General features: G+C 43.2%; 1 protein-coding gene across 2 annotated transcripts in view; it reads right to left on the reverse strand.

The window, feature by feature from the left end:
• LOC135513740 (phospholipid-transporting ATPase ID-like) overlaps positions 1-20,150 on the reverse strand; it is a 76,781-nt gene extending 56,631 nt beyond the window's left edge. Inside the window, exons 1-3 of one of the 2 annotated variants that reach the window (XM_064936631.1) lie at positions 19,513-20,150; positions 2,936-3,012; positions 1,246-1,304 (exon numbers count right to left, since the gene is read on the reverse strand). In XM_064936631.1, the coding sequence (XP_064792703.1) occupies positions 1,246-1,304; positions 2,936-2,978 (102 nt within the window). In that variant the 5' untranslated portion in view covers positions 2,979-3,012; positions 19,513-20,150. The remainder of the gene's footprint in view (positions 1-1,245; positions 1,305-2,935; positions 3,013-19,512) is intronic. The other variant, XM_064936632.1, reaches the window with a different exon arrangement.
• Positions 20,151-20,440: the final 290 nt, after the last annotated feature.

The raw sequence follows: 20,440 nt of genomic DNA on the forward strand, positions 1-20,440 counted from the left end.
AGTAACATATATAGTCTGGTCCCAGAGGACTGATCTATACTCAGTACAGTAACATATATAGTCTGGTCCCAGAGGACTGATCTATACTCAGTACAGTAATATATATAGTCTGGTCCCAGGGGACTGATCTATACTCAGTACAGTAACATATATAGTCTGGTCCCAGGGGACTGATCTATACTCAGTACAGTAACATATATAGTCTGGTCCCAGAGGACTGATCTATACTCAGTACAGTAACATATATAGTCTGGTCCCAGAGGACTGATCTATACTCAGTACAGTAATATATATAGTCTGGTCCCAGGGGACTGATCTATACTCAGTACAGTAATATATATAGTCTGGTCCCAGGGGACTGATCTATACTCAGTACAGTAACATATATAGTCTGGTCCCAGGGGACTGATCTATACTCAATACAGTAACATATATAGTCTGGTCCCAGGGGACTGATCTATACTCAGTACAGTAACATATATAGTCTGGTCCCAGGGGACTGATCTATACTCAGTACAGTAACATATATAGTCTGGTCCCAGGGGACTGATCTATACTCAGTACAGTAACATATATAGTCTGGTCCCAGGGGACTGATCTATACTCAGTACAGTAACATATATAGTCTGGTCCCAGGGGACTGATCTATACTCAATACAGTAACATATATAGTCTGGTCCCAGGGGACTGATCTATACTCAATACAGTAACATATATAGTCTGGTCCCAGGGGACTGATCTATACTCAGTACAGTAACATATATAGTCTGGTCCCAGGGGACTGATCTATACTCAATACCGTAACATATATAGTCTGGTCCCAGGGGACTGATCTATACTCAGTACAGTAACATATATAGTCTGGTCCCAGAGGACTGATCTATACTCAATACCGTAACATATATAGTCTGGTCCCAGGGGACTGATCTATACTCAGTACAGTAACATATATAGTCTGGTCCCAGGGGACTGATCTATACTCAGTACAGTAACATATATAGTCTGGTCCCAGGGGACTGATCTATACTCAATACCGTAACATATATAGTCTGGTCCCAGGGGACTGATCTATACTCAGTACAGTAACATATATAGTCTGGTCCCAGGGGACTGATCTATACTCAGTACAAAAGGCCTACCCAAACACACACACACACACAAACCAGGATGGTGAAACATACGTTTTACCCCTGTGAATACCATGTACATAGGCACCCTCATACACACACACTCAAGTAAACTCACCGCATATCTGAAGGAGAGGTTATGCTCTCTGTCGTTTGCCCTCAGTTTCCTCTCCAACTCTGAGCGAACCAGACAGACAGACAGACAGAGGGGGAGACAGAGGGGGAGACAGAGGGGGAGACAGAGGGGGAGAAAGAGGGGGAGAAAGAGAGCCGGACAGAAGACACAGCAAGAGAGAGAGAGGGAGAGGGAGAGAGAACAAGACAGAGAGACAAAGAGGGTGAGAGAGACAAAGAGGGAGAGAGAGAGAGAGATAGAGAGGGAGGGAGAGAGATAGAGACCCAGGAGAGCAACACAATTAGACCCAGCCAAATCATGAGAAAACAAAAAGATAATTACTTGACAGTGAATACTGTAGTAATTAATTTAGTCAGGTAATACTGCAGTAATAAAGAGTAAATTTGCAGTAATGTCTGAGATGGGGAGATGGGAGAGGACAAGAGAAAAGGTGAGGACAAGAGAAGAGGAGAGGACAAGAGAAAAGGAGAGGACAAGAGAAAAGGAGAGGACAAGAGAAAAGGAGAGGACAAAAGAAGAGGACAAGAGAAAAGGAGAGGACAAGAGAAAAGGAGAGGACAAGAGGAGAGGAGAGGACAAGAGGAGAGGAGAGGACAAGAGGAGAGGAGAGGACAAGAGAAGAGGAGAGGACAAGAGAAGAGGAGAGGACAAGAGAAGAGGAGAGGACAAGAGAAGAGGAGAGGACAAGAGGAGAGGACAAGAGAAGAGGAGAGGACAAGAGGAGAGGACAAGAGGAGAGGACAAGAGGAGAGGAGAGGACAAGAGAAGAGGAGAGGACAAGAGAAAAGGAGAGGACAAGAGAAGAGGAGAGGACAAGAGAAGAGGAGAGGAGAAGAGGAGAGGACAAGAGAAGAGGAGAGGACAAGAGAAGAGGAGAGGACAAGAGAAGAGGAGAGGACAAGAGAAAAGGAGAGGACAAGAGAAAAGGAGAGGACAAGAGAAGAGGAGAGGACAAGAGAAGAGGAGAGGACAAGAGAAAAGGAGAGGACAAGAGAAGAGGAGAGGACAAGAGGAGAGGAGAGGACAAGAGAAAAGGAGAGGACAAGAGAAAAGGAGAGGACAAGAGAAAAGGAGAGGACAAGAGAAGAGGAGAGGACAAGAGAAGAGGAGAGGACAAGAGAAAAGGAGAGGACAAGAGAAAAGGAGAGGACAAGAGAAAAGGAGAAGACAAGAGAAGAGGAGAGGACAAGAGAAGAGGAGAGGACAAGAGAAAAGGAGAGGACAAGAGAAAAGGAGAGGACAAGAGAAGAGGAGAGGACAAGAGAAGAGGAGAGGACAAGAGAAGAGGAGAGGACAAGAGGAGAGGAGAGGACAAGAGGAGAGGAGAGGACAAGAGGAGAGGACAAGAGAAAAGGAGAGGACAAGAGAAAAGGAGAGGACAAGAGAAAAGGAGAGGACAAGAGAAGAGGAGAGGACAAGAGAAAAGGAGAGGACAAGAGAAAAGGAGAGGACAAGAGAAAAGGAGAAGACAAGAGAAGAGGAGAGGACAAGAGAAGAGGAGAGGACACGAGAAAAGGAGAGGACAAGAGAAAAGGAGAGGACAAGAGAAGAGGAGAGGACAAGAGAAGAGGAGAGGACAAGAGAAAAGGAGAGGACAGATGACGGGGTAGACATTCTCTGTATTTTTAACTACGAAACATCATGAGAACAGGGAGGTTGGTCGCCTCCTCACCTCTCTCTTTCTTCTTGGCACAGTCCAGCCCAAACAACGTCATCTTCTCTGCTTCTTCATCTACCCGTGGTGTTTGTCTGGTGAAAGAGGGACGAGGATATGTTGTGTACTGACGTACCATTCCATTCTCACAATAACACAAGTGACAACCATCTTTGCGACTACCGTCACAGTGTGAAACGTGTATCTTTAAAGGTACGGTGTCGAACCTAAATGGGTTCTGCTTCTCCTGGAGAGGCGGTTTTGAGTTGGTAGACAAACTTACGTACGAGAGGTTGAATTCTCCCCGACAGCCACACAGTTCAGTGCAGGGTGTTTTGTGTAACAGGGCTGGACCATGCTGCCATTTCATTGCTATTAAATCATTTTCCATAAAGTGCTCTATGAGGTGTTCCCGGACCCAACCCAAACCAACCCCATCTCTCTCTCTCTCTCTCTCTCTCTCTCTCTCTCTCTCTCTCTGTCTCTCTCTCTCTCTCTGTCTCTCTCTCTCTCTCTCTCTCTGTCTCTCTCTGTCTCTCTCTGTCTCTCTCTCTGTCTCTCTCTCTGTCTCTCTGTCTCTCTCTCTCTCTGTCTCTCTCTCTCTCTGTCTCTCTCTCTCTCTCTCTCTCTGTCTCTCTCTCTCTCTCTCCCCCTCTCTCTCTCTCTCTCTCTCTCTCTCTCTCTCTCTCTCTCTCTCTCTCTCCCTCTCTGTCTCTCTGTCTCTCTCTCTCTCTCTCTCTCTCTCTCTCCCTCTCTGTCTCTCTCTCTCTCTCTCTCTCTCTCTCTCTCTCTCTCTCCGTCTCTCTCTCTCTCTCTCTCTCTCTCGCTGTCTTTCTCTGTCAATTCAATTCAATTCAAGGGGCTTTATTGGCATGGGAAACATGTGTTAACATTGCCAAAGCAAGTAAGGTATATAATATATAAAGTGAAATAAACAATAAAAATTAACAGTAGACATCACACATACAGAAGTTTCAAAACAATAAAGACATTACAAATGTCATATTATATATATATACAGTGTTTTTACAATATGCAAATGGTAAAGGACACAAGATAAAATAAATAAGCATAGATATGTGTTGTATTTACAATGGTGCGTGTTCTTCACTGGTTGCCCTTTTCTCGCGGCAACAGGTCACAAATCTTGCTGCTCTGATGGCACACTGTGGAATTTCACCCAGTAGATATGGGAGTTTTTCAAAATTGGATTTGTTTTCGAATTCTTTGTGGATCTGTGTAATCTGAGGGAAATATGTCTCTCTAATATGGTCATACATTGGGCAGGAGGTTAGGAAGTGCAGCTCAGTTTCCACCTCATTTTGTGGGCAGTGAGCACATAGCCTGTCTTCTCTTGAGAGCCATGTCTGCCTACGGCGGCCTTTCTCAATAGCAAGGCTATGCTCGCTGAGTCTGTACATAGTCAAAGCTTTCCTTAATTTTGGGTCAGTCACAGTGGTCAGGTATTCTGCCGCTGTGTACTCTCTGTGTAGGGCCAAATAGCATTCTAGTTTGCTCTGTTTTTTTGTTAATTCTTTCCAATGTGTCAAGTAATTATCTTTTTGTTTTCTCATGATTTGGTTGGGTCTAATTGTGCTGCTGTCATGGGGCTCTGTGGGGTGTGTTTGTGAACAGAGCCCCAGGACCAGCTTGCTTAGGGGACTCTTCTCCAGGTTCATCTCTCTGTAGGTTATGGCTTTGTTGTGGAAGGTTTGGGAATCGCTTCCTTTTAGGTGGTTATAGAATTTAACAGCTCTTTTCTGGATTTTGATCATTAGTGGGTATCGGCCTAATTCTGCTCTGCATGCATTATTTGGTGTTCTACGTTGTACACAGAGGATATTTTTGCAGAATTCTGCGTGCAGAGTCTCAATTTGGTGTTTGTCCCATTTTGTGAAGTCTTGGTTGGTGAGCGGACCCCAGACCTCACAACCATAAAGGGCAATGGGCTCTATGACTGATTCAAGTATTTTTAGCCAAATCCTAATTGGTATGTTGAGATTTATGTTCCTTTTGATGGCATAGAATGCCCTTCTTGCCTTGTCTCTCAGATCGTTCACAGCTTTGTGGAAGTTACCTGTGGCGCTGATGTTTAGGCCAAGGTATGTATAGTTTTTTGTGTGCTCTAGGGCAACAGTGTCTAGATGGAATTTGTATTTGTGGTCCTGGCGACTGGACCTTTTTTGGAACACCATTATTTTGGTCTTACTGAGATTTACTGTCAGGGCCCAGGTCTGACAGAATCTGTGCAGAAGATCTAGGTGCTGCTGTAGGCCCTCCTTGGTTGGTGACAGAAGCACCAGATCATCAGCAAACAGCAGACATTTGACTTCAGATTCTAGTAGGGTGAGGCCGGGTGCTGCAGACTTTTCTAGTGCCCGCGCCAGTTCTTTGATATATATGTTGAAGAGGGTGGGGCTTAAGCTGCATCCCTGTCTAACCCCACGACCCTGTGTGAAGAAATGTGTGTGTTTTTTGCCTATTTTAACCGCACACTTGTTGTTTGTGTACATGGATTTTATGATGTCGTATGTTTTACCCCCAACACCACTTTCCATCAGTTTGTATAGCAGACCCTCATGCCAAATTGAGTCTAAGGCTTTTTTGAAATCAACAAAGCATGAGAAGACTTTGCCTTTGTTTTGGTTTGTTTGGTTGTCAATTAGGGTGTGCAGGGTGAATACATGGTCTGTTGTACGATAATTTGGTAAAAAGCCAATTTGACATTTGCTCAGTACATTGTTTTCATTGAGGAAGTGTACGAGTCTGCTGTTAATGATAATGCAGAGGATTTTCCCAAGGTTACTGTTGACGCATATTCCACGGTAGTTATTGGGGTCGAATTTGTCTCCATTTTTGTGGATTGGGGTGATCAGTCCTTGGTTCCAAATATTGGGGAAGATGCCAGAGCTAAGGATGATGTTAAAGAGTTTTAGTATAGCCAATATAGTCAGTATAGGCCTTGGATATTCCAGGATGAAATAGTAAAGGTTTTTTGTTCCATAAAGTGTCCAATGTTGTTGGTTTGGCCTCAGGCCAGTAAGTGTTAGCAGAGCCTGCTGAGCATCTGGTACATGCCATTGGCTTGGGCGAGTGTGAGAGTGGGGATTGGGACTGTTTGTGTGGCTTCCATGTTGAGGCCCTCTTTGCGGGGGTGGGGTGCATGGGGTGGGCAGGAGTGGCATAGGTCTGATCTGAGGGGGTCTAAATGGGGTGTGGGCATGGTTGACGTGGGGGGGTGTTGATTGGTTGGGGTAGGGGTGTGGATGTGTCTGGGTGTGCGGTGGTCTGGATGTAATTCCTCTTGGCGTGGGTCCTCTATGTGTAGGTCCAGGGGGGGGTCCTGCAGGTCTGGGAGGGTGTCTCGCTGGTCTGGGTGGGGTGTCTATTCATCTGTTGCTCCTGTGTGAAGTGTTGGGGATACGTTTGAGAGCGATGTCCTTTAGAGTTCGGGCAAAGATGGGCACTGCTGCCTTGTAGAGGTGGACCTGGTCATAGAGGCTGTTCAAGTCCAGGGTGGAGTGGTGGGCCAGGAAAACGTTTGGTTTTGAGGCACAGTCACGGGAAATACTTGCGTTTACCTGTTGTATTGAGGCAGGGTGGAAGTCTTTTCGTGGTAGCAGGGTGGAGATAACCACTTGTGCGTTGGGGAAAGTAGAAGAAGCCTTTTCAATCACTCCCTTCAGTGCTGTGGCCACTCTTTCCTGCTGTGCCCTCAGGTTGTTTGTGCCTGTGTGTATTATTATGTGGCTGGGTGAGCCTAGTTTGGCCTCAGACAGAAGGTCTATGGCGCTCTGGGTGTTTGGACACCAGAGTTTAGACACTGTGTTTGGGAAAAAAGTTTTTTTTTATCTATATATTTCCCATTTGAGTCCATAAGTAGTACAATCTGTGTCTTGTGTTCATCCTCAGTGGGTGTGGGGGGGTTGTCAGAAGGGCTATCAGGGTGGCTGACAGGGGGGTGCTCAGAGGGGGTGAGAGCCGCTGGGCTTGGGGTTCTTCATTTGTCTGTTCTGCTGTGATGTCGACTCTATGGTCAGGTTCTGGTGTGGACTGTTCTGCTGTGGTGTCGAGACTTTTGTTGGGTGCTGAGGTGGGCTGTTCTGCTGGCTTCTCTGTGGGGGTGGCCACCTCTCTAGTGGGTTGTTCTCTATCACACGCGGTCCCCCTCAACCTCTCCTCCATCCCCCTCAATCTCTCCTCCACCAGCAGTCTGATACTCTCCTCTAGTGCTCTGTTCTGCTCCTCTTTCTCCTGTTGTATTTGTCTCACCACTGTCCAAAGTGCAGATATGTCTCTGTCCACCTCCAGCTCTCCTGGTCTGGTTAAGGGGCTGTTGTTGTGCTGTGCTGTTGTCTGGGTCTGTGCTGACTGAAGTGTAATCACCTGCTGTTCCAGCTCCACCTGCCTTATCTCCAGCTGGGTGAATTTGTCCTTCATTTCAATGAGGGAGTGGTAATCTGTGCTGGGAGGTTGACTCTCCACTGGGGGTTGCTCGTCTGTGGGGTTACATAGTGAAGAGGTCTGGTCTGACCCGCTCGGTGTGGGGGTATCTTTATCAAGGGAGAGCTTCTCCTGCTGGGCTAATTCTTTGATTAGGTGAAAGTCCAGCTGAAACTGTTTGGGGTTACTTTGTACAATTACTGTTCCGGACTTATAGATATTTATATTACTTGACTCAGAGTCCTCGTTATCAAGTATTCTGAGTTTCCACCCTCGTTAACCCCCCTCTCTTAACAAAGGGGTAGTGTGCTAATATAGCACTGTGCCATGCCAGGGGATGGTTTGTGTGGAAGATAAGGTTGCTGATGTTCCCATTTTTGTAATAGTCAGCAAAAAGTGTCTCTTGATTTTCCATAAGGAGCTTCATTTTGTAATCTTTTCTTGACTTATCATTCTTTACATGCAAAGGGTACTGTATTTTAATTACCTGTGTGACTCTCCTGCCATTGTTGGGCTAATGGGCTTTGACACCTCTCACTTGACACGTCAGTGCTAGTTGAAGCTGTATCAAGCTTGGCAGAATTATGTTAGAATTCAGTCCTTATAAAGTAATGTTGTGTATTTTTCTTCTTGGCTTTTGGCTTTTAAAATATAGTTTCAGACTAAGCATTACTCACTCCGTTCCAGGTTGGATGGGGTTTTCAGGTTTCTGTTGTTTTCCAGAGAATTTGCTGTATAGAGAAATAAATCTTGGAAGTTGTGAACCTTCCAGGTGATTCCATAATTCCGTTCAAAATCAGGTTGTAGGTTTTAAGTTTTGATTTGAAGTGGTGGTTATATTGTAGAGGGTAGAATCCAGTATGTGTTCCTGACAAAAAATCCAAGTTTATCTAACTCCTAATCTATCTTTTTTAAAGAAAATGCTGAAAAATGCAGGAGCTCATCTGATCGTGACCTCTCTCTCTAACTGTCTCTGTCTCTGTCTCTCTCTCTCTCTCTCTCTCTCTCTCTCTCTCTCTCTCTCTCTCTCTCTCTCTCTCTCTCTCTCTCTCTCTCTCCCTCATATGGTGGTGAGTCAAAGGGAGGTGTCCCTTAAAATGGCCAGACACCCTCCCCATGGTCTAAACACACTCCATATCTACTGCAATGGCATGAGTGTGTATTTTCACATGTTGAGTTAAAATTTCACATGTGGAACCATATTTTCACATGTATTAAAGGTAGAGCTGTTATTACCACAATGGACTGTTATCACCACAATGGACTGTTATCACCACAATGGACTGTTATTACCACAATGGACTGTTATCACAACAATGGACTGTTATTACCACAATGGACTGTTATTACCACGATGGACTGTTACCACTACAATGGACTGTTATTACCACAATGGACTGTTATCACAACAATGGACTAGTATTACCACAATGGACTGTTATCACCACAATGGACTGTTATTACCACAATGGACTGTTATCACAACAATGGACTGTTATCACCACAATGGACTGTTATTACCACAATGGACTGTTATTACCACAATGGACTGTTATTACCACAATGGACTGTTATCACCACAATGGACTGTTATCACCACAATGGACTGTTATCACTACAATGGACTGTTATTACCACAATGGACTGTTATTACCACAATGGACTGTTATTACCACAATGGACTGTTATTACCACAATGGACTGTTATTACCACAATGGACTAGTATTACCACAATGGACTAGTATTACCACAATGGACTAGTATTACCACAATGGACTAGTATTACCACAATGGACTGTTATTACCACAATGGACTGTTATTACCACAATGGACTGTTATTACCACAATGGACTGTTATCACCACAATGGACTGTTATCACTACAATGGACTGTTATTACCACAATTGACTGTTATTACCACAATGGACTGTTATTACCACAATGGACTGTTATTACCACAATGGACTGTTATCACTACAATGGACTGTTATTACCACAATGGACTGTTATCACTACAATGGACTGGTATTACCACAATGGACTGTTATCACAACAATGGACTGTTATTACCACAATGGACTGTTGTCCCAACAATGGACTGTCTGTCTGCATGTCTGTGTGTGTAAGGGGGGGGGGGGGGTGCTGTTCAGTATTCCGAGACAGGAAACAGACATTTTAGGATCCAGCCCCTCAGGACTGGCTGCCATGGTGACCTCAGCTCTGGATCTATTTAAAACACACGTGTGTGTTTAAGAATAAGTATCTTAAAACAGAGAGACCCCAGTCTGCTAAAATACACACACACACACACACACACACACACACACACACACACACACACACACACACACACACACACACACACACACACACACCTTCCAGTGTCACATTCAATCCTACCAGATGGCTATACAGCCCGCTCAAAAACACTTCACAGTACATTTTCCATCCCACTATGGGGTAGGTTGCCAAACAGGGCACATCATTAAAGCAATGAGGAGAAGCTGATGTTATTAACCAACCATAACCGATGTAGCGTTGTAAATGAGCTGGAAGAGAATGTCAACAGGTATGTGATATCCCCTCCAGAGTGATCATACTGTGTCATCACATCCTTCCCAAAGTCAGATTGGGTATTAATTCTAAAGGTTAAAGGTTAAACTTTTAAAATGTTGAGAATATTAAAGCTTGTGTTTTTGGCAAAAAATCTCTCTTTCCAGCCTTGACAGCCTACACACACACCGCAAGACCACAGAGAGGCAAGGCTGCTAGGAGTGTGTGTGTGTGTGTGTGTGTGTGTGTGTGTGTGTGTGTGTGTGTGTGTGTGTGTGTGTGTGTGTGTGCTGGAGAGAGAGAGAGACAGCGGTGTTTGTGTATACTTCTTCAAATAATGCCACACTATCTCTGGTGTCAGTCTTATCCTCACAGAAGAGCACACTATCTCTGGTGTCAGTCTTATCCTCACAGAAGAGCACACTATCTCTGGTGTCAGTCTTATCCTCACAGAAGAGCACACTATCTCTGGTGTCAGTCTTATCCTCACAGAAGAGCACACTATCTCTGGTGTCAGTCTTATCCTCACAGAAGAGCACACCATCTCTGGTGTCAGTCTTATCCTCACAGAAGAGCACACCATCTCTGGTGTCAGTCTTATCCTCACAGAAGAGCACACTATCTCTGGTGTCAGTCTTGTCCTCACAGAAGAGCACACTATCTCTGGTGTCAGTCTTATCCTCACAGAAGAGCACACTATCTCTGGTGTCAGTCTTATCCCCACAGAAGAGCACACTATCTCTGGTGTCAGTCTTATCCTCACAGAAGAGCACACTATCTCTGGTATCAGTCTTGTCCTTGTCTCCCAGTCTTTCACTGGACTGGACCAAAGTCAGGGATTCAATCAACGGCACATTGTCGTCAAGTGCACTGAAAATGTGTTTCTATGAGAAAAGGCCCATCCATTCTTTAACCATCCCACTATAAAGTAACAGTCTGATTATTAAAAGCTCTTTCCAGAGTCCTGAGGGCTCTGGACCACAGCAAATGTCTTGTCATTCTGAGACGTTCAGTTGATCTTAGTTCTGTCAACAGATAACACCTCTCTGCTGTTATCAGCTACCTGGTTATAGTTGGACGTCTCTGTTAATGTACTGTTTGTATGTATGCTGCACTGAAGCTGGCCTGAGTGCAAAAATGCCGTTTGAGTTAGAGCTGCTTGAAGGAGAGCAGAGGAAGTGGAGTGGAGATTGCTAAGGGTGGCCTCCCCATGTTTGTGTGTGTGTGTGTGTGTGTGTGTGTGTGTGTGTGTGTGTGTGTGTGTCAGAAGACTCCTTTACAATATTCACAACGGCTGCATAAGGTGTCACACCTCTTGAGCTCCAGTTACACGTTAGAGGTACACACAGTATCTACACTGCTGACCCATTTACACACTAACTGACACACAAAGTGTGACACAATCTCCTTCTCTCTAAAGTACTTTTAGGAAGTATGATAATACATAGATAAGACCTGTAGCCGACAGAAAGCCTTGATTATCTGCTGATAGTAGAGCACAATAGAAGGAAGCCTTGATGACAGACCAGACCGCACCAGACCAGAACAGTCTGGACCAGAATAGAACAGAATAGAACAGACCGTTCCAGAACAGACTGGAACAGAATAAAACAGAATAGAACAGACCGTTCCAGAACAGACTGGACCAGAATAGAACAGACCATTCCAGAACAGTCTGGACCAGAATAGAACAGAATAGAACAGACCGTTCCAGAACAGACTGGAACAGAATAGAACAGAATAGAACAGACCGTTCCAGAACAGTCTGGACCAGAATAGAACAGAATAGAACAGACCGTTCCAGAACAGACTGGAACAGAATAGAACAGAATAGAACAGACCGTTCCAGAACAGACTGGAACAGAATAGAACAGAATAGAACAGACCGTTCCAGAACAGACTGGAACAGAATAGAACAGAATAGAACAGACCATTCCAGAACAGACTGGAACAGAATAGAACAGAATAGAACAGGCCGTTCCAGAACAGACTGGAACAGAATAGAACAGAATAGAACAGACCGTTCCAGAACAGACTGGAACAGAATAGAACAGAATAGAACAGACCAGACTAGATGGGAGAAGAACAGCTCCCACTGAAGGACTGACAGAGTATTACTGACCAACCAGACACTATGTTAATACTACAGTATTACTGACCAACCAGACACTATGACAATACTACAGTATTACTGACCAACCAGACACTATGACAATACTACAGTATTACTGACCAACCAGACACTATGTCAATACTACAGTATTACTGACCAACCAGACACTATGACAATACTACAGTATTACTGACCAACAAGACACTATGACAATACTACAGTATTACTGACCAACCAGACACTATGACAATACTACAGTATTACTGACCAACCAGACACTATGACAATACTACAGTATTACTGACCAACCAGACACTATGTTAATACTACAGTATTACTGACCAACCAGACACTATGACAATACTACAGTATTACTGACCAACCAGACACTATGTCAATACTACAGTATTACTGACCAACCAGACACTATGACAATACTACAGTATTACTGACCAACAAGACACTATGACAATACTACAGTATTACTGACCAACCAGACACTATGACAATACTACAGTATTACTGACCAACCAGACACTATGTCAATACTACAGTATTACTGACCAACCAGACACTATGACAATACTACAGTATTACTGACCAACAAGACACTATGACAATACTACAGTATTACTGACCAACCAGACACTATGACAATACTACAGTATTACTGACCAACCAGACACTATGACAATACTACAGTATTACTGACCAACCAGACACTATGACAATACTACAGTATTACTGACCAACCAGACACTATGTCAATACTACAGTATTACTGACCAACCAGACACTATGACAATACTACAGTATTACTGACCAACCAGACACTATGTCAATACTACAGTATTACTGACCAACCAGACACTATGACAATACTACAGTATTACTGACCAACAAGACACTATGTCAATACTACAGTATTACTGACCAACCAGACACTATGACAATACTACAGTATTACTGACCAACCAGACACTATGACAATACTACAGTATTACTGACCAACAAGACACTATGACAATACTACAGTATTACTGACCAACCAGACACTATGACAATACTACAGTATTACTGACCAACCAGACACTATGACAATACTACAGTATTACTGACCAACCAGACACTATGTTAATACTACAGTATTACTGACCAACCAGACACTATGACAATACTACAGTATTACTGACCAACCAGACACTATGTCAATACTACAGTATTACTGACCAACCAGACACTATGACAATACTACAGTATTACTGACCAACAAGACACTATGACAATACTACAGTATTACTGACCAACCAGACACTATGACAATACTACAGTATTACTGACCAACCAGACACTATGTCAATACTACAGTATTACTGACCAACCAGACACTATGACAATACTACAGTATTACTGACCAACAAGACACTATGACAATACTACAGTATTACTGACCAACCAGACACTATGACAATACTACAGTATTACTGACCAACCAGACACTATGACAATACTACAGTATTACTGACCAACCAGACACTATGTCAATACTACAGTATTACTGACCAACCAGACACTATGACAATACTACAGTATTACTGACCAACAAGACACTATGACAATACTACAGTATTACTGACCAACCAGACACTATGACAATACTACAGTATTACTGACCAACCAGACACTATGTTAATACTACAGTATTACTGACCAACCAGACACTATGACAATACTACAGTATTACTGACCAACCAGACACTATGTCAATACTACAGTATTACTGACCAACCAGACACTATGACAATACTACAGTATTACTGACCAACCAGACACTATGACAATACTACAGTATTACTGACCAACCAGACACTATGACAATACTACAGTATTACTGACCAACCAGACACTATGTCAATACTACAGTATTACTGACCAACAAGACACTATGACAATACTACAGTATTACTGACCAACCAGACACTATGTTAATACTACAGTATTACTGACCAACCAGACACCAGGACAATACTACAGTATTACTGACCAACCAGACACTATGACAATACTACAGTATTACTGACCAACCAGACACTATGACAATACTACAGTATTACTGACCAACCAGACACTATGACAATACTACAGTATTACTGACCAACCAGACACTATGACAATACTACAGTATTACTGACCAACCAGACACTATGACAATACTACAGTATTACTGACCAACCAGACACTATGACAATACTACAGTATTACTGACCAACCAGACACTATGACAATACTACAGTATTACTGACCAACCAGACACTATGACAATACTACAGTATTACTGACCAACCAGACACTATGACAATACTACAGTATTACTGACCAACCAGACACTATGACAATACTACAGTATTACTGACCAACCAGACACTATGACAATACTACAGTATTACTGACCAACCAGACACTATGACAATACTACAGTATTACTGACCAACCAGACACTATGACAATACTACAGTATTACTGACCAACCAGACACTATGACAATACTACAGTATTACTGACCAACCAGACACTATGACAATACTACAGTATTACTGACCAACCAGACACTATGTCAATACTACATTATTACTGACCGACCAGACACTATGACAATACTACAGTATTACTGACCAACCAGACACTATGACAATACTACAGTACTACTGACCAACCAGACACTATATATATAATATACACACACACATATATATATATATATATATGCACTCATTGTGCAGTGGAGCTTTTTATATATGTTCAGTGTAGGCCTCTACTTGAATGCATGTTCTACAGGCTACCTCTATCCTAAATGTTACCTTTATGTTCAGTGTAGGCCTCTACTTGAATGCATATTCTACAGGCTACCTCTATCCTAAATGTTACCTTTATGTTCAGTGTAGGCCTCTACTTGGATGCATATTCTACAGGCTACCTCTATCCTAAATGTTACCTTTATGTTCAGTGTAGGCCTCTACTTGAATGCATATTCTACAGGCTACCTCTATCCTAAATGTTACCTTTATGTTCAGTGTAGGCCTCTACTTGGATGCATATTCTACAGGCTACCTCTATCCTAAATGTTACCTTTATGTTCAGTGTAGGCCTCTACTTGAATGCATGTTCTACAGGCTACCTCTATCCTAAATGTTACCTTTATGTTCAGTGTAGGCCTCTACTTGGATGCATATTCTACAGGCTACCTCTATCCTAAATGTTACCTTTATGTTTAGTGTAGGCCTCTACTTGCTTGCATATTCTACAGGCTATCTCTATCCTAAATGTTACCTTTATGTTCAGTGTAGGCCTCTACTTGAATGCATATTCTACAGGCTCTCTATATCCTAAATGTTACCTTTATGTTTAGTGGGAATGAATCACACGACTGCTATACAGTTGTTAGTGAATGTTGCACTAAAATGTCACAATGACAATGTTACAATGAATATTGCACTAAAGTACAAGTTCAACTGTTACAATAAAGTTACAATATTAATGTTTCAATATATGTTACAATAAAGTTACAATATTAATGTTTCAATATATGTTGCACTTAAGTAACAATGTTGAAATACGTTGATGGTTGTTGTCTTGTTGTCTTTGCTCTCAGTATTCATATCGGTGTTGTATAAGGGTTTTTGATGTGTAAAATAGTCACGCTGGAATGTGACAAGGGCCATGCTGGGGACTGCTAGGGACAGTTTTAAATGTGCTCATAACTGGGCTGGGGACTGCTAGGGACAGTTTTAAATGTGCTCATAACTGGGCTGGGGACTGCTAGGGACAGTTTTAAATGTGCCCATAGCTGGGCTGGGGATAGCTAGTGACAGTTTTACATGTGCTCATAACTGGGCTGGGGACTGCTAGTGACAGTTTTAAATGTGCTCATAACTGGGCTGGGGACTGCTAGTGACAGTTTTAAATGTGCTCATAACTGGGCTGGGGACTGCTAGTGACAGTTTTAAATGTGCTCATAACTGGGCTGGGGATAGCTAGTGACAGTTTTAAATGTGCTCATAACTGGGCTGGGGACTGCTAGTGACAGTTTTAAATGTGCTCATAACTGGGCTGGGGACTGCTAGTGACAGTTTTACATGTGCTCATAACTGGGCTGGGGACTGCTAGTGACAGTTTTAAATGTGCTCATAACTGGGCTGGGGACTGCTAGTGACAGTTTTAAATGTGCTCATAACTGGGCTGGGATTTATAAGAACTTTGATAACTGCATAGTAGAAATATGTTAATTCATTATACGTAACATTATCCCACCAGTCACAATTGTGAACGACCATAAAACACACTTTTTCACCTACTTTTCCATTAAAAATTTGAAAAATAATGATTGATTACTTCAGAGGGTTACTAATGACATTTGATTTGGATATTTTCATGTCTGGGAAAAAAAAATTGGGATTAAATGGGTTGAGGCATTAGAAGAAGATAAAATGTATGTTACCAATTGAACGACGATCTATTGCAGGATAAATCCATGTTAAAGTTTACATAGCTGGCCTTATATGGATGTTACATTTTACTGTATGGGTTGGTTATGTGGGCTTCTTCTAACCCATTGCTTCTGTTACGAATAATAATATGATTCATTTACATACATTTAAGTCATTTAGCAGATGCTCTTATCCAGAGCGACTTACAAATTGGTGAATTCACCTTCTGATTCAATTATATATCTACATTAAAAACCAAAGTCATCAGAATTCTAGTCATCCCAATAAATGTGATCCGTTGATCTTCAAGAATCGGACATGGAAAATATGGAATTATAGATTAGCCCAATCTTTTTGTTTTGACCTGAGCTAAGGACTTATTAGCCATCCCTACTGTGTTGTTTATCAATGTGTTGTCACGGAGGACTGATTGGGTCGTTGATTCTAGTTGAAGAATGAAAGGCTGTGCTCATGGAATGGCTTTGAGAACTACTGAAAAGTGCTATTTACTTGTGAAAAATGAATTCCATATGCTGCACTTGTTATAGGCCTATTGTTTACCTTGTTGTTAGTGACACTTTGGCATCTTGATAATATGCAGCTGTTTAATAAAGGGCAAATCCACAGATGAAACATTAACTAAACGGTCCCATCGCCTCTGTTCTGGTAAAAAAAGCTGAGGAATGGGCCTGGAGAAATGTAACCACTCTCAGATTAATAGACAGAGCTACGGAGGCAAGGACTGACCATCCATGATATCACAATGATCGTTTTAACCATCTTATGAGGCTATACAGCGGTTTGTTTACATTTACAATGTTTACAAACATTAGAGGAAAAACAAGTTTATATTTGGGGTTCTAATGGAGTGTGACAGTTGACCCATGAGGCATGTAATCCTCTATTTTCTTTCTAAAGTATCTGTAATCTGATTACAATATTTTTTTGCTGTTAACGTAACGGATTACGGTTACCATTTTGGGGGGTTTCGGTAATCCGTTACTCCTCAACCCTGGGAACTACTTTCAGGATGGAGTGAACTTGGGTGCATCTTCAATGGCACCCTAATTCCTAGATAGTACACTACTTTGGACCCTGGTCAAAAGTACTGAACTAAAAAAAAAGGGAACAGGGAGCCATTTCAGACTCAAACACTTCCTGGTTGAGTCACTTACTGTTCAGATGACATCATCGACTGGAGTAACATCATGTGTTGGGAGAGTTATCATTATGACTTTTAAACCACTGATCCAGGAACAGATGTAATATTTAGGTTCTGATCCATCTAGGTTTGACCCGGGCTGAGGGGAACTGATCAGAAATCAGTGGTTAGGAGAGATACGGAAGCACCTTGGGTGGATACAGTGTGTAGATGAGTAACCCTTCCAGTAAAGCAGTGGAATTCACCTGACCACGTACTGTCTGATGCACTGACGTCAATGTCAAGTTGTGGTGTTTGAGGGGAGAGAAGTGAGAAGGATCAGTCTACACGACAGTGACAGTCTTGAACAGTACAACTCTTTTAGACCGGAGCACAGAGAACACAAAAACTCTCAACTGCTGAATAATTCACCTGACCTCTCAGTCCACAACGCCAGGTGTGAGTGTCCCCTCTCAGTTTACCAGATAACAACACAACGCTTTCATTGACCCTTTAAGTCTAATAGTTCTAATATTTATTTGTCGTTATAAAACAGTTTTGACTCGTTCCTTTGACCGTAGTCGTTTCAATGATCTGACCAGATGATTGGACCCCTTCGGTCATTAGTTTGGCTGCAGGGGACTGTGAGCTCACCTGATGAAAGTTACAGTGGCCTGAGAGGGACACTGCGGTGCGACAACAGATCTATGTCAAGGTAGTGCCCCAGTGTAACACAGCAGTAACTCTGGAGAATAGCCCATCTGTGGGTAATGACACACTAACACAACACCTGGTCAAACAGCTAGATCAAAACACAAGTATACACATGGCATTATGTTAAACTACCATCATAATCTTCCTCCTCCTCCTCATCAAGATCAATCCCAGAATGACTTCTTAGTTCTGAAGAGTATTTCCCATTCTGACATCCTCTCCAACAGAAAAATGTCAAACCTTGTTTACTAGAGAAATAGACCAGACTGTAGGTAGAGAAACAATCAGCAATAAACATTCATGTCTAATATGTAACAAACTACCTTGTACAGACAAAGAAAGCATTGAGCTGGTTGTTTAAAGGTTAGAAAGCATTGAGCTGGTTGTTTAAAGGTTAGAAGGCATTGAGCTGGTTGTTTAAAGATTAGAAGGCATTGAGCTGGTTGTTTAAAGGTTAGAAGGCATTGAAGTGATGTTGTAAAGATTGGAGAAAAAAAAGTCACAAAAAGTATTCCAAAGTTATGGCTTTTTCTCTCTTTCCCTTTCTTGTTCTCTCACCCCCTCTCTCTTTCCCTTTCTTGTTCTCTCACCCCCTCTCTCTTTCCTTTTCTCGTTCTCTCACTCCCTCTCTCTTTCCCTTTCTCGTTCTCTCACCCCCTCTCTCTTTCCCTTTCTTGTTCTCACCCCCTCTCTCTTTCCCTTTCTCTCTATCCCTTTCTCGTTCTCTCGCCCCCTCTCTCTTTCCCTTTCTCGTTCTCTCACCCCCTCTCTCTTTCCCTTTCTCGTTCTCTCACCCCCTCTCTCTTTCCCTTTCTCGTTCTCTCTATCCCTTTCTCGTTCTCTCGCCCCCTCTCTCTTTCCCTTTCTCGTTCTCTCGCCCCCTCTCTCTTTCCCTTTCTCGTTCTCTCGCCCCCCCCCCTCTCTTTCCCAAACTATTCACTCCTGGATCGTCATTCCTAGAAACCAACTCCTTCCTTCACTCATTCTTTCCACTGCTTTCACTTCAGGAGTCCCCAGAAAAGAAAAGAGAGAAGATGGAGTGAGTGAACACTCACTTTCGTTCACCACTACTTCCTGTATGTTTGCCCACCCCTCCCACACCCTAACCCTGATCCTGAGGTCAAGAGGCTTGCCATCGCTCTTACCGTTAGTCCCGGCTACAGCCGTGCGTGTGTCCAGCGGGGAGTGTGTGAGACGTGCTGACCACCATGCAGTCTTGGGAAAGTCCGACCAGTGAACAAGCTGTTGATTTCATCAAGGCTATCCCTTCATCGTTCACACACTAACTGCTCCTCCTCCTCTACCCCTCCCTCATTCTCTGTATCCGCTCCCTGCTCTGGCTTTCTGACACTGCCCTACTCTCTCTGTCTCTCTCAACTCCTCCCTCCTCTGGCTTTCTGACACTCTCCTTTACTCTCTCTGTCTCAACTCCTCCCTCCTCTGGCTTTCTGACACTCTCCTTTACTCTCTCCTCTCTTTCTCAACGCCTCCCTCCTCTGGTTTTCTGACACTCTCCTTTACTCTCTCTGTCTCAACTCCTCCCTCCTCTGGTTTTCTGACACTCTCCTTTACTCTCTCTGTCTCAACTCCTCCCTCCTCTGGTTTTCTGACACTCTCCTTTACTCTCTCGGTGTCTCTCAACTCCTCCCTCCCTCACTCAATCATTCACAGTTTCAAAAAGTCCTCAGATTTTTCTCTATTTTTCTTCTCCTCTCTCTTCGGTCTCATGTTCTCTCTCACTCTCTCTCCCTCCCTCACACTCCTGTCTCATGTTCTCTCTCTCTCTCTCCCTCCCTCCCTCCCTCACACTCCTCTCTCGTCTGTCTCATGTTTCTCTCTCTCTCTCTCTCTCTCTCTCTCTCTCTCCTCCCTCCCTCACACTCCTCTCGTCTGTCTCATATTCTCTCTCTCCCTCCCTCAAACTCCTCTCTCGTCTGCCTCATGTTCTCTCTCTCTCTCTCTCTCTCTCTCCCTCCCTCCCTCCCTCACACTCCTCTCTCGTCTGTCTCATGTTCTCTCTCTCTCTCCCTCCCTCACACTCCTCTCTCGTCTGTCTCATGTTCTCTCTCTCTC

Source organism: Oncorhynchus masou, chromosome 25 (genome assembly GCF_036934945.1).
Source record: "Oncorhynchus masou masou isolate Uvic2021 chromosome 25, UVic_Omas_1.1, whole genome shotgun sequence".
NCBI classification, from domain to species: domain Eukaryota; kingdom Metazoa; phylum Chordata; class Actinopteri; order Salmoniformes; family Salmonidae; genus Oncorhynchus; species Oncorhynchus masou.